General features: G+C 42.5%; 1 protein-coding gene across 1 annotated transcript in view; it reads left to right on the forward strand.

The window, feature by feature from the left end:
- The window catches only part of ARHGAP20 (Rho GTPase activating protein 20), a gene marked incomplete at both ends in the record, with an annotated part of 63,947 nt that overhangs the window by 28,378 nt on the left and 20,753 nt on the right, over positions 1 to 14,816 (forward strand). The window contains 5 exons of the mRNA XM_080353269.1: positions 1,902 to 2,072; positions 7,344 to 7,493; positions 9,478 to 9,519; positions 10,497 to 10,581; positions 13,434 to 13,511. Coding sequence (XP_080209395.1) covers positions 1,902 to 2,072; positions 7,344 to 7,493; positions 9,478 to 9,519; positions 10,497 to 10,581; positions 13,434 to 13,511 — 526 coding nt within the window. The remainder of the gene's footprint in view (positions 1 to 1,901; positions 2,073 to 7,343; positions 7,494 to 9,477; positions 9,520 to 10,496; positions 10,582 to 13,433; positions 13,512 to 14,816) is intronic.

Below are 14,816 nucleotides of genomic sequence, written 5' to 3' on the forward strand. Positions count from 1 at the left end.
CACTCCTGGACACCCTTTCTGCTTAGGAATGATCAGGGAACTTCAGGTTTGCATTATTCATTCTGAAAGTCCTTCTTCTTTCTCTCTTTCCTGAAGAGGTAGGTAATGAAAGACAAGATTAAGACACAGTTTAAGACAACTTAAGTTGAAGAATTCTTTCACAAACTCAGGCTCCCAGCCAGAAAGGGGAAACCAAGGCCAAACAGGGCTCTCCCCAGCAAGTAGAGATCCTCACCAGCTCCTTACAGATCAGTGAAAGTGTGTCCTGCTAATGTAGGCCAATCTCAGAGCTTATCCTTTCTCTCCCAGCTGTCAGGATTTCCTAAATAATTTCCTGAGTAATCCAGCCACAGGCATCAAGGAGAGGAGGGGCGAGAATCATCCAGGCTCTAAGAGAGGTACAAGACGGTTTATGACCTTCTTTGTACGTTTTATTTGTTCACTCTTCTCTCATATCTATCTCATTTGTTTTGTGACTTTCACAGTATAAGGTCCATTTATTTTCCCAGCAAAGTCCTGAGCTTGTCATCCATTCCAGCAGGACCAGGAACAAACTATAATTGCAAAGCTGCTCACTTCAGCCTTTCCTTGCCAAGCTGATCCTGCCAGGTTTTAGCTTATGTTTTCTTTTTCTTTCTTTTCTTTTTTTTAACAAGAAAAAACAAGTAAATACATTTGAATAAAAATTGAACTGATTAATTCAACCAAAGGGAAATGGTTCACTTGAAGTCATCTCTAGGGAAAGCAAATAATTGAAAAGCTGCATTTAAAAATAATGAGTAAAGATTCTGATGTGTCCTGGTTTTAATCCAGAAATTCATTATTTAAGGTACATGGGGTTGTAGGAGACCCAGGTTCAGTTCTTTCACCTGCCTGAGAGAATTTAAAGCCATGTCTCTGGCTTTCCAAGGGAGAGCCTGACCTGCAACCTGCTCTTAAAGATCCCTAGAGGAGCTTGTCCCCCTCAGACCCTCACGTTCTTTCAGTTCAGCTCCATATAAATAGACATTTGTTAGGGCAAGACTCAGAAACTGGGGATATCCTGTCCAGGTGAGTAAGCTGAACATTATGCTTGAGAAACTCTCAGTTCTGCTTCGATGACTATTCAACTACTATATGTCATGCAGAACAGTTAGATCAGGAGGGGCTGAGGGAGTCATGTCTCCACCATCAGTAACCTCGGACGGCAACCTACTCGATACCTCCTTAGGAAAGGTCAGTGTCTTCCAGAAGGGAGCCTGGTCTGCCCTCCATGGACCTGGATTTTGATTATCCAGCAGCGTCTGCACAGCACGGCCACAGACCAGCAGAGCCGAGCTCCAGTCACATAAGCAGACCCTGCAATGGGAACTTACTGCAGTGCGGGTCGTGTGCTGGGGACAGAGGCTGAGCTGCCTCTTCTCATGCTGCATCTGGCACACAGTCTGTCTCTAGCAAGGTTCAGTTGTACCTTATGTTTCTCATTGGTTCTGAATAATTTCTATAAATTGCTCTTGACCTCAAATATGAGTCTCCTGATTAAGGCATATGTGCATTTACCCTTTTGTCATGTATATGTCTCCACTCTCTTTATGGAGAGCCTACAGAAGGTGCGGTATTTTCTCTAAGATTTCAACACAAAGGGAGACAAATACAAATAGACAAAAAGAAGAGGGCTGTTTAAATATTTCTAAACTCTATCCATGTGTTTGGGTTGTAAAAGGTTCAGTGAGGACAGACCTTAACAGATTTTGTCTTGGAATCAGACTGCTGAGTTATCTTCATTGTCCCTCTCACCTTTCACTGAAATGTAGTCAAATAAAGTGTCTTTTGGCAGTAGGTGTGGGAAGTCGCTGCCCTGTTCTCGCTCACAGGCAATCGGCTGATTCACTTTCCTTTATCCCCTTTATTTCCTTTCGCAGGGAAGGCTGCTTCTCCCCCATCAGCCCAGAGGCATGTCCCCTTGTGCAGTCGTTCATGTGCCACAACCGAACGTTCATCCTGGATGGCCACGTGCAGCTGAAGACGGGTCTGCAAACCCAGGAGCGACACCTTTTCCTCTTCACAGACCTTCTGGTTGTTGCCAAGTCCAAGTGAGTATGGCACCTCTGGCACTGCTCCTGCAGAGCAGCCCCTTTTTGTCAGCAGAGTTAAGATGGATTTCCATGGTGCTTTTTTAGTAGCAAGTCTTCCCTAAATCATAGGGAAGCTTTTTATTTGGTGAATGGAAGTTAGGTGCCTGAAATGAGGCACCTTTCAAGTTGCCATAGCCATAGAGGAATTCCAGGATGCAGTGTTTTAAAGGAGTGGCAGATGTTCTTGAATATATTGCTTGCAATGTGTCATCTTCCCTGCTCTGGGAGCTCACTGTCTCAGAAAAAACTAATGGGTGTTCAACTGTGTCCATTGCGCTGCCTTGAACTCACTGTTGTGTTTTAGAAAGGTCATCTTCATTCCTGTGGTGTCTGTGTAACACTGGTGGCTGTGTCACAGAGGGGTTACAGGTCTTAACGCTCACCTGGAAGCTGCTTTGATACACACCAGTGATGAGCAGATGTATGAAAACAGAGATTGCAGGCGGCCTCACAGTCTGTCTCTGTAGGCTGTGCTGTGCCAGGAGGAGTGTGGGCAAGGGGAAGGAGAAAGGAAGCGATGCTGAGCAGTCTGGGTAGTGTTCATGTGTAATCAGGCTTGCTGCTGAGCTCTGATTATTCACTCTACCATTCACAATTAAATCAGATTTACAAGCTGTGTCTAGCATGCCAGCTTCGTACGGCATTTGTGGTTTAAGGCAATTTTAGAGGATGCTTTCACTTGCTGTTAAGGGTTATGAGGAAAGAATAATAAAAAGTCATGATGCAGCTTCGTTCTATGTTAGGCACTGTGTTTGTGGTTTCACAGGGTGGTAATCTCAATGTGAATCCTGGGCTTTTGAAATGTGTCTTTTCACTTAAGCAATTATTTCAGAGGCTGCTGGGAAAAGCCAGAACACATCTGTGTTTTCTGTAGAAATCTGAGCTGTGTCCGTTTGAATCACACATAGTAAATGTAACCCCCCAGAGCTGAACTCCTTCACTTGATGTAGTGTGACAACACAGAAGATATTTTATCCAAAACATATTCTAGTAGGGGTGGGTGGTGAACATAAGGATATTTAGGGGAAATCTTGCTATTCTACCAACAGTAGCAGTAATAGCATTGTTACTGTATTTACGTATGTTTCTGTCACCTAATTCAAGCTTTCAAATGTTAAATATTTGCAGCTTACCTAGGCTTCTAGGCTCCTTTTATAGGCACTGAGGGAAAACCAGCACCTTCTTTCAGCAGACTCGCCTGAAAGAATGGTGTCAGTGGGTGAGGGGAGTCATGTTCCTGGGGGGTCTCTCACTCTGTCCCCAGGCTATTCAGTGGGCATAGTCTTACTAGCTTAGATCTAAGATCCTGAACTGTAGAAGGCAAAAGTCAGGTGGGATGAATCCCTCCTTGCCTGGTGAACAGGCTGAGCACAAGCAACGTTAAACCCTGGGCTGAGCCACACATTACTGCAGGTTTGGCTGTGTCCCACTGGGACTGTTTGCATAGTAGAGCACTACTCTGTGTAGCCACTCCAAAAGCTGGTCCTCAGTGAGCAGTAACGGCTCTTGCACCATTTGATTTAGTGTGGTAAAGAGTCTGCAATATTTGGAGAAGGTGCTTCTGCATATGAAAAAGAGCGAGGGGAATCAAGTCTTTTACAGAAATGGTAAAAATAGTATTTTGAGTGATGTTACTTCATGTATTTTAAAGAACTACTTGGGACAGTCTCTCTACAGCTGCCCTGTCAGCAATTAAAGCATTGGAGTTATCACTAATGTATACTACTTAAAAATCAGCATTTTTAAAGATATCTCACACTAAAATGCAATTGCTGATTCCTAGAGGGAAAACCTGAGTGGTGTGTGTTTCTATGCAGCTGTGACTATTGATTGTTATTGACTTTTTAATAGCTGATGCAGAGTCAAGACAGCAGGTCCCCAGGACAGAATTAATGATACAGTTGCATCTGACTTAACTTTAGCATTGTTCCTTGTGAAGATGCTCAATATTTGTAATACTCTTTTGTGTTAAATAGTTTTTCAGCTTGGAGCATATGAACACCTGAGATATTTTAGGTACAGCCTGCTGCTGTGCTGGTGTCAGCTCAGCTGCAGGTTGGCAAGCACTGAACAAAGGGAACTCGAGCATAATTAGGCATTGTATGATGGGTACAAGTAAATGGGTACAAGTTTTTCCTAAAGAGAGCAACAAGTATGTTGTGTCTGCTGAGCTTGCTGAGTGAACTCCTGGACTCCTGCTTAAAGGCAGCGACTTGGTGTTGCTCCCATGGAAATTTGTGGAGTTTAATTCCTCTCTGCAACCCATCTGTGTATGACTTTGGACAAGGTGCCTGTAGATTCGTTTTCTGCTACTTTCAAATGATTTTTGAAATGTAGACTATTATCTTTTCAAACCATGCATTAGCCCAGCTTATAAAAAATAAGAATAATATGTACATGCTGGGCTTCTCTGTCTGCTCTCCTACCTCTTACTGCCTTCATGTGAGGAACAAGTCATAAATTTGTTGAAAGAATTTTTCTCACTAAATCAATGTTAAGTGTGTAAAATGTTTGCTATATATTGATTAGATTTCTTACAGAGATCATGTGTTGAAATTTGACAGAGTAAATATTTCAAGGATCTGTCAGTTCAAGGATCAAGGGGTTTTTTTACATAATTTTTGTGTGAGAGGCATCTCATCTCTCTCCTTTGTAAGATGTAGATGCATATACGCACATATAATTTAAGGTTATTTTCCCAATGTGTCTGGCCATAGAATTTGATGGTTGAGTGCATACATGGAATTACGGTAGCAATCTCACAGTAGATCCATTAATGCTTTTGTCAGAGGGTCCTATTAAGGAGATTAGCAAATCTAGTGAGAAGTTAATCTTCCATCTGTTAACGGCTGCAAGGTGTCCAATTGCCACTTACAGAAAGCAACAGGAGCTGAGTTTACACTGCAGAGGTGGCACAATTTGGGGTGCATCAGTGCTTACACCACTGATGTTCACAATTTTTCTGTTGATTTCAGTGGACTCTGGATCTGCTTGATATTTACCATGTACCATTTGCAAGGGGACTTCCTTCCTTAAAAAATAAATAAAATCTTAGATTGCTACTCTTTCCATTTTTCACGTGTTCAGTCATGCTGCTTCCTTAGTCAGCGGTGATATATTCATTTCCAGAGGTAATGCTTTGGCACTTAAATAGAAGACCCACATTTTACAAATGCTGAGAACCCATGGATTGCATAAAGGATATGGCAGTTAGCGATAAAATTATACTTCAGGCTCTTTAGATGTTAATGGAGGCTACTGTTTCAGCGCCTCTGGAAACCAGGCCACTTGAATACTGATAATAGCTGAGAGCTGTGACTAGGCATGGCAAACGGGGTAAGAATATACATCAAGCATGACTGGAGAACATCTTAGTCCGTCTGCCAACACCCTGCTGACACCTGCTACTGGCACTGTAGGGGTCTGGCTTTATGAACTGTAAGTGTTAAAAAAGTGAAACAGCATGTAGAGAGTTCACAGTACTGACTAATGCGAAAAAGAAATTGAGGAGAAAAGGAGGGTCAAAAGATTGATTCAGTGGAGGCAGACCAGGCATCCATTTATTAACATCTACATTAGAATTCACAGCTGTGTGTTTTTGTAAATCTACCTTTTCACAGTTCATTCTGTGGTCAGTCAGTTACAGTTATTTCTATATTCTGGACAGATCTTACTTTCTGCGTCATAAACTGATTTGTTGATGAGTGTGTTGAAATGTTCTCCTGTGCTTCGAGTTTCTCTCTGATGGCGTAATAAAACTTGATAAAGAAAGGTGAAAGGTACAGCTGACCAGGAGACACCATGGTATAGTTTAAAAAATACATTAACTGGAGATGGTATTTTACAGTATCTAATTGAAGTGCACTTTTTTGCCAGGTGTTATATGTACTAATGGTCCCTTCTTGCCCACCACTGTAAACGCTGCTGGGTTATTAATGTTGCTCTACCCCGCTACACCTGTTTGCACAATGTCAGCTGGAAACCTTTGACCACTCAGAGCACTGCAGGTTCATCTACGTCCTCTTTAAAGCCGCAAGGTTCAAGTACTTTCATGTTTCAGACTGTATTAGTTCAGTCTGTCCCGAATCAAATACCTCATAAATGAGACTAATCTCAGAGAAGGTAGTCCATGTGTATCAAAGCTCTAAGAAACTGCTTACCTAGCATATTTGTTTATAGAGCACTAATCATCCTGGTGCCTGGCACTGTCCCCATCCACATTTGCAACGTGGTGATGAGCTGACATGCTCTTGCTTGCAGTCCTTGGATTAGGAGGGCACAATGTTTTCAGGGAGGAGACGCTTTTCCCCGCTGGCCCAGGAGAACCGTAGCTCAGGTAATTCCATCTGCAAGGCCTGTCCTGCAGTGAGTGGCTGTTGCAGTGCTACGGAGCTGGACTGACTCTGTGAGATTTCACTTGTTGCTCCCATAGCACTGGTGCCCACCGATCCTACAAAGGAAGGAGACTGATCATGAGAAATTAAGTGGAAGTAAAGAGTTGAAATAAAAGAGTGAAAGTCTGTAAGCTTGACTTTCACTGTACTCTAATGTTTAGTAAGGTAAAATACAGGAAGGGCCAATTTTTTTAAAAAATGGGGAACTTATGTGTCTTCCTTGTAGATGAGTACATATTTTGAGAATGCACCAAGTCCTGGCTCATTCTCCAAGGGGTGTGGGCCTATAGGTACCTTGCAGCCAGTTCATAGAGTCTGGATGTGACCTGTGCTGTAGTTAACACAAACGGCAGTTTTCTGCTTGTTCTTTCTTCAGAATTGCTTCATTTGCTCTGGCCTAGCTGTCACTACTGAAACTCACCACAGTTGTTGACCCTGGAGCTAAGAAATCTAGCTATGCTGTAGACTCCTCAATGGCATTAAAGTCCTTGAAAGAAGAGTCCAACACAAGTGGCAATCTTGGCCTCCTGGTGAAATTTGCAGGGGGCTCTAGATATTTGCAGTTCTCATGCGAGAAGGGTGATGTCCAGAGATGCCACAAGCAACCTATTTATCCCACATATAAGATATCCATTAATGCCATTTAGATGAAAAATTGATATATTTCTATACGCAACCAAATAAAACGTTATTTTCTTTAATTAAAGCGGAAGTGCTTCTGACACCAGTTCCAGTGCAAACTTCACATGTGCCTGAAGGAAGAAGAAACTGAGACGTTTAACCTGCCTTGCTATCCATTCGTGTGTGTGACATACCTGTGAATTTCTGCCCGCAGGTCACACTCTCATTTCAAACTGAAGTACCAAGCACGTCTCTGTGAGATGTGGACAGCATTTTGTACAGAAGAAGTCTGTGAAGGCAGCACAGACCCGGAGAGGTCCTTTGTTTTGGGCTGGCCCACCACAAACTGTGTGGCAAATTTCAGGTAAGAACTGAGATATGTTTTATTTAGCAAGTTACTTAAATGTTTTTAGTCTGATAGGTAACAAGTCTATGGTGGATTCATTTCAGCACCAGTGAATGTGGGAGCAGGAACTTGCTGATTCTTAAACCAATTCCTTCTACTGCTGTGAGCAAGTCACCCTCATGCCTCGTCTTCTATCTCTCTGCAAATGTGGCAGTGATACTCACTTATCACTTAAAAATTTGCAAAAATATGTGATTTGGCAAAGCACTGTGTGTGCTGCAAACTTGCCTAGTGGAAATTCTTTCTTTTTTTTTGGGGGATATAACTTGACAAACACCTTGGCTAATTAATAAGATGAACTACAAATAGCAAACAGCCCAGCTAATGAGGGGATCAAAGAGACTCTGGTAGGACTCTTTTAAACAGAAGAGCTTGTAGTCGTAGTAGCAGGAAACATACGGTGAAATACCGACCTTGTCCTGTTTCTCTTTTCAATTTAGTTGTGCCAGAGAAAATGTCAAAATTCCTCTTAAAGCAGAATCTCTGAATTTTAATAGAGAGAAAGATTTTTGGTCTGTCTTTGCAGCGTTGACTGTAGGACACATAAGGGCTAATTTCAGTGATTAGGCTAATTTTAGTCTCAGCAGGAGGGCTCTGTCGTCACTTTGGAGAAGGGAGGGCACCGCCCCCCTGAAATCCCAGCTGCTCAGCCACAGTGATTTGTCTGGGTCTTGGAAAATGCATTTTCCTCTTTACCAACAGGGAGCAAAAGCTGACACATGCAGCTAAATTTGTATGTCACATTGTCCTTATCCAAAGAGAATGCTGCATGCAGACTGCTCTCTATTGAGCTGGTTGTGCTGTGTATGGTTTTTTTTCAGTTAATAGTCCAGAAACAAACTGAAATTTTCTATTGATTCTCAATTGAACTCTTACCAATAAACACGAGCTTTGATCTAGAGACAGTATGTGATCCTTTATAGCTATCAGAAAGCAGCTGGATAGGAAAACTATTGCTTCAATCAAAACAGAGTCAGAGATTTTATAGAAGGGAAATTACTTTGTCTGGAGAGATACAGAAAAATCTAAAACACCACACATGAATCCGCAGATGCATATCTGAAAGAACTGAAGCAGCCAAAGCAGAATCATGTTATTAATGTTTATAAAGTACATTCCCCTCACAACATCTTTCTGTAGGTTTCTAGCTCCCTAAATGCCTGCTCTGAAAATGTGAAGAATTTGATTTAGAGAAGAGGCAGTGGGAATAGCAGTGACTCCATCTGGGACAGGATTTAAATAGAGGAATTTGAAGAAAAATTGTGGTAGTTTCCTTCCTTGCACTATCCTTTTATTAATTGAGTACAAACTGGAACACAGGAGGTTCCACTTAAATATAAGAAGAAACTTCTTCTCAGTGAGGGTGACAGACACTGGAACAGGCTGCCCAGGAGTTTAATACATTCAACTGGACAGTTTTGTATACTTGAAAGAGATAAAGATAAATGAGATAAGCCTTAAAATGTCCAAAGTTAAACCCTACTAAGTACAATGGGACATTTTTTCATTGTGGTTTATGTGTACTTTGTGATGTGGTGATAAACCAAGTAATAAATAAGAAGAGAATTAGAACAGTGAAAGCAGAAAGAAGTCTATATACCTGAGGAAATACTTCAAACTGTTGAATTAAGCTCTTATTTTAAAGTGCCCGCCACTTCTGTTTGGACATCATTTTAAGAACACAACCCATTTCCTACTGAATTCACTGGCCAAGCTTTAGCATCTGTGACAAAAACTGGTAACTGGGACTTTTGTTCTCTGCAACAGGCTTTTCAACTGATTTTACAGGGAAACAGATTTTTCATTCAAATCTGGAAAAACCTTTTTGTTTTTGCTGGTATTTATGGAAATTGTGACCAAGAAGCCGTCCGTTCCACCGTGGTTTGTAGAAGGGCGTTAGAATGATGGCTGATTTATCCCTGTTTTTCTATAATTCTTGCAGGTCTGCAGAGCAAAAGGAAACATGGTTGTCTTTTTTGCAAAGGTACTTTACTATACAATATTTGAAGATACTGAAAAAAGTCCCAGTCATCTAGAGCAGTGATTCCCAAGCTGTGTTGCCTATGCCATTATGATAGATAAGCTCTTTCAAAGTGATATTAAGAAAAAAAATCTCATGTCTTCTCCCTACAGAAGATGCATGTGCAACGATCACTACGCAAGGAGGGAAACACTTCCCTGTGCCTGAACGTGGCTCAGCACAAAATTGGAGCAATTCGTATCACACGTGGTCCCTTCCCCGCAAAGTTATAGGAGCCTCTGCCACCATTGTTCTAGTTGAGCCTGCGGCTCTTTCCATAGTGATGGCATCTAAGCAAGCCCAGCTCAGGAACCTCTGCTCTAACCACTCTGCTGCTCATGGCTGGCTGTATTTTGGTCTTACAAAATGTACCCCAAGCTGGAGGGTATGGTGGGAGGGTTTGTATAAATAGAGCTGTCTTATTTCAGTCAGCATTCAGATAGAAAACTACTAGTGGTGGCTTTGTTTTCTGGTCACCTACTTCTGCTGGCTGAGGTTTGTGTCTTTATTTGATTCCTCAGAGTTCCTGGGGTTGTTTAAATCATCCTTGTTGTGGATAATTTCTCATTCTTTCTTCTGTTCAGCCCTTTGAATGGGTCTGTACAATGGAATGCAATGGATTCCAGTAAGAACCTGTAGTGCAGACTGAGGCATCACAATGATGGGGAGTTTTAGCTTGAGTTTTTAAATCCAGGTTCTCTGCTGCTTACACTGATTCCTACAATGAACTTTAATACAATAGGGCATTACTGGGAGCTGCATTCAGCATCCCTTTCAGATACTGCTGGATGCTTTCTTGTCCTCAGAGATCTTTCTACTGCAGTACTTCTGCAAACAATCTGCTTCTTATCCAATTACCACTTGATTGCTATTTAAATCTCCTTCTTGCTATTTATGTTGGCGATATTAAAAATTTACTTGTTTTGTACTTGTTTTGTCAGTCGAATAAGAGAAGAGAAGGAAAAAGACTATCCTAAAAGCATTCCTCTGAAGATAATTGCAAAGGACGTGGGAACATGTGCATATGTAAGTGCTCTTGAGCTAAACGGGCGTCTAAATCCACATCACCTATGCATGCTAGTCACCTGTCAATCCTTTGGTTATTGAGAGGGTTCCTTTGGTTTGCAGCCTTCTTTAAGGATACAGCCCCTTTAAAAGACTTGGCATATGCAGCCCTGGAATGTTTGTTTCCTGTGTTTGATACATGAGTTCCTTTTTAAAGACAGTGTGCTTGGTAAGAAATACTGGTTCTGGCATGCAATCTAAAGACTATATAGTGTGAAGTCCCAAGAAACACGTCTAGCGGAACTTATGTATAAGCATCTTCAGAAATGCCCAGTACAATGTACCCTTTTTTGCTTGTAAAACTGATCTAAACCCACAGCTGCCTTCATTCAATTCTGTAAAGCTGCAATGTGTTTTATTGTTTATAATGATTGTAAGTCAGTAAAGCTGTGTATATGAACACCCTGAAATTGCCTTAAGCATGTTTTTCATCAGCTAGCCGATGCTGGTAAATTTATAGGCACAAGGTAAATTGCCAAAGAAAGGTCATCTACAGGGTGATTTGCACCTTTTTTACTAAGTCCTTTTTTAACCAATTTTAACTAAATTCCTTTATGTAGCCAGTTCCCTAGAGATATCCTACGAGTCAGTGATAATCCATCCATTCTTCCCCTGCTTCTCATGTATGTGTCCTTTCTTTCTAGCTGTGCTTGTGAGATCTGTATTTCATGCTCAGAAGCCTAAAGAGTATTTGCAAGGACACGATAAATTTTCACAGAAGTTAGACTTCATTGGAGGTCTTTTCCCAACAGTGAATCTACACTTAGAATTCTGGTTTTGCATAGATGTAAGCATAAAGTAGTCTGCCTTTTTTCAGAAAATAGTTTTTAAGGTAAACAATAGTTAAAATTGCCAGGTTGCTAAGACAAATGTTAATAAACAATGATTGTGATAGTTCAAATGCAGAACTGCAGATCAAAGTGTGCTCAGATGTAGATGTCTATAAATCATTTATGTGCTCAGGTGTTGCACTCCTGTACCAGGGTTTGTTGTTCTATCGTTGTTTGTTTGTTTATTTAATGTCTTTTCTCCTTAGCTATAATTAGCTCGTGTGCCAAATGTAGTTTCTTGATCTTGACAGTCCTAGAAACAGCACATTGTAGTCTAGCTATTATCAGTAATACAGCAGAGGAGGAGCAGATGGAAACTTTATGATGCAAATAGTTCTTATGGCACTGTGGTCCTCATGCTACAGCAGCTGGAGATGTCCAAGAATTATTCCATTTTTGGAGGGTAGGAAGGCTGAACACAAGGCATGCACCATTTTATTATATTCTAGCCAAGAGCAAAAACTTATGCAAATGTGCTGACCTACTCCTGAGAGCCAGATGTCATTGCTTCAGGCAAATGTTAAATTTTTTATGGTATGAGCATTCAGATATGTCCTGAAGCAAGATAATACAGTATTCTCACTACTTTCCTTTGATTGCCATGGCAGCTTGTTATCGTCAGGGACTTACACAAACGTACAGCTCAGATCCTTTCTAAATGCAGAATGTCAGGGGGTTGTTTCACCTGAACATCCTATAGCCAGTATAACATTGATACGCTACACAGGGCAGCAGGGTATATAGCAAACTGTCTTGGGACTGGCAATGAACATTTACATCCCAGCTCTGCCACCTTCCCTTCTTTGGGCCATTGGATACGCCTGGGCGGTTTGTTGCAGCGGGCACGCATTTGTTCTGCCAGGGCTTTCGGCTGGCCACAAACCAGCTGCAATCTGAAAGCTGTGTAGTCTTGTTATCAGAGCCAAACTAGCATGCCTCTGAAGAGGGCTGAGTAACCCGTGCTTGATGTGTGGGAGCTGCCTGTCGGCTTGGAAGTGAGACCAGCATGGGTGTGATGGTGCAAGCAAAAGCCACTGTGGACACACTCTCCCCACTTGTTTTTGCCTCTGCAAGGTGATGGCAGCAGTGCTGCCGCATCCCAGTGGGGCTGAGGATGGAGTCATTAATCCTGGTGTGTTTGAAATGTGCTGCCCTGCATAAGAGCAAGCCATAGTGCAGAGGTACAGAGCATCGCCCAGCTGTGCGGGAGTGATGCTGGTGCTGGGCAGAAGGCACTGGAGTCTCACTGCGAAAGGGCTGCCTTGCGGAGAGCCACGCTGCCTCCAACACCAAGCTCGGCACTTCGTGTTGCTCACCGTAGCTATTTATAAAGTGGTGTTTCTGCAGAACCATACTTCTCCATACCGCTGATCAGCAGGTTCTGGAGAATGCCGGAGAGGTAGCATTTTAACTGGATGAAAGATTACTGACAGGAAGTGGTTCTGGTATTAAGCTAAATCTAGCTTTGAGAAGTCTATACAGAAAGTGGCAAAGGATATAGAGATGAACAGCCTGTGTGTAGTATTTCCTTACCAGTTAAATCTTCAATAGAAAAGGACAGAAATTATTAACAAGGGGAACGAGAACCTCTTACTGAAAAGCTCAATTTTTTCAAAGGAAACTTGTATGCTTTTAAATTAATAAAGCCATTGTTTCCCTCCTGCGGTGTCTAAAGTGCAGGTAGTGGTTGTGTCCTTTTTCATATTTTAATGTGGAGGTCTTGTTCCCAGTAGTCAGGGCACTCTTCCATCTGATGGAGCTGTTGGGGAAGTGGGGAGCAAAACCAGAAAGTGTGTGATGAAGCAGAGGAGTCAAACCTTGGTCTCAGCTGGGTCTTTATTTGTGTAGTATAACTAACTCATCAAGTAAAATTTTAACATTATTTTTCAACAATGACTTATGCAGAGCTGTTGTACTTCAGATACTCTTTGCAAATCCAGATTTTTAATCCTACTTTCTCCTTCCCTTTTTTTCTGTTCACAGTCAAAAACCCTAAGTGTAAGCAATGTTGATACAGCAAACGATGTAATTCTCATGGCCCTGCAGCAGCTGGGAATTAACGTGAGTCCTTGCACCAGTTTTAATGAGTCTTTTTGTAGTCATTTTAATAATCAAATCTTCTCTTGCACTTTTTCCAAGTTTTAGGATATGAACATTAATTAAATACTTTATCATAGCAATTCAGTGTTGGTGAAATGAAGCAACAGTGCTTAGTTAATATGTAGACCTCCAGAGATCATCAAGTGCCTTAAAAGTTTTGAATAAAGTCTGTTGTCCCTGGAAGGGATCCATCTGGACTTCAGCAAGGCCTTCGACACTGTCTCCCATAATATACTCCTGCAAAAGCTGGTAGCCCGTGGCTTGGACAAGTGCACTCTACGCTGGGTTAAGAACTGGCTGGAGGGCCGGGCCCAGAGAGTGCTGGTGAATGGGGCTGCATCCAGCTGGCGGCCAGTCACTAGTGGTGTTCCCCAGGGGTCAGTGTTGGGTCCAGTCCTGTTTAACATCTTTATTGACGATTTAGATGAGGGGATTGAGACCGTCATCAGCAAATTTGCTGATGACACCAAGTTGGGAGGGAGTGTCGACCTGCTGGAAGGCAGGAGGGCTCTGCAGAGGGATCTGGATAGACTGGAAAAATGGGCTGATTCCAGTGGGATGAAGTTCAATAAGGCCAAGTGCCGGGTGCTGCACTTTGATCACAACAACCCCCTGCAGCGCTCCAGGCTGGGTGCAGAGTGACTGGAGAGTAGTCAGACAGAAAGGGACCTGGGGGGTACTAATTGACAGGAAGCTCAACATGAGCCATCAGTGTGCCCAGGTGGCCAAGAAGGCCAACGGTATCCTGTCCTGTATCAAAAATAGCGTGGTCAGCAGGACAAGGGCAGTGATCCTTCCCCTGTACTCTGCATTGGTGAGGCCACACCTGGAGTATTGTGTTCAGTTCTGGGCCCCTCAGTTCAGGAAAGACACTGAAGTGCTGGAGCGGGTCCAGAGAAGAGCAACACGACTGGTGAAGGGACATGAACATAAGACCTATGGGGAGAGGCTGAGGGAGCTGGGCTTGTTTAATCTGGAGAAGAGGAGGCTTAGAGGTGACCTCATCACGCTCTATAACTACCTGAAGGGAAGTTATAGGCAGGTGGGGATTGGTCTCTTCTCCCAGGCAGTCAGCAATAGGACAAGGGGGCATGAGCTTAAACTCTGCCAGGGGAAATTTAGGCTGGATATTAGAAAGAAATTCTTTACAGAGAGAGTGGTCAGGCATTGGAACGGCCTGCCCAGGGAGGTGGTGGACTCGCCATCCCTGGAGGTTTTTAAACTCAGATTGGACATGGCACTTAGTGCCATGATCTAATAAACGGA

Source organism: Nesoenas mayeri, assembly GCF_963082525.1.
Source record: "Nesoenas mayeri genome assembly, chromosome: 1".
Lineage (NCBI taxonomy): Eukaryota > Metazoa > Chordata > Aves > Columbiformes > Columbidae > Nesoenas > Nesoenas mayeri.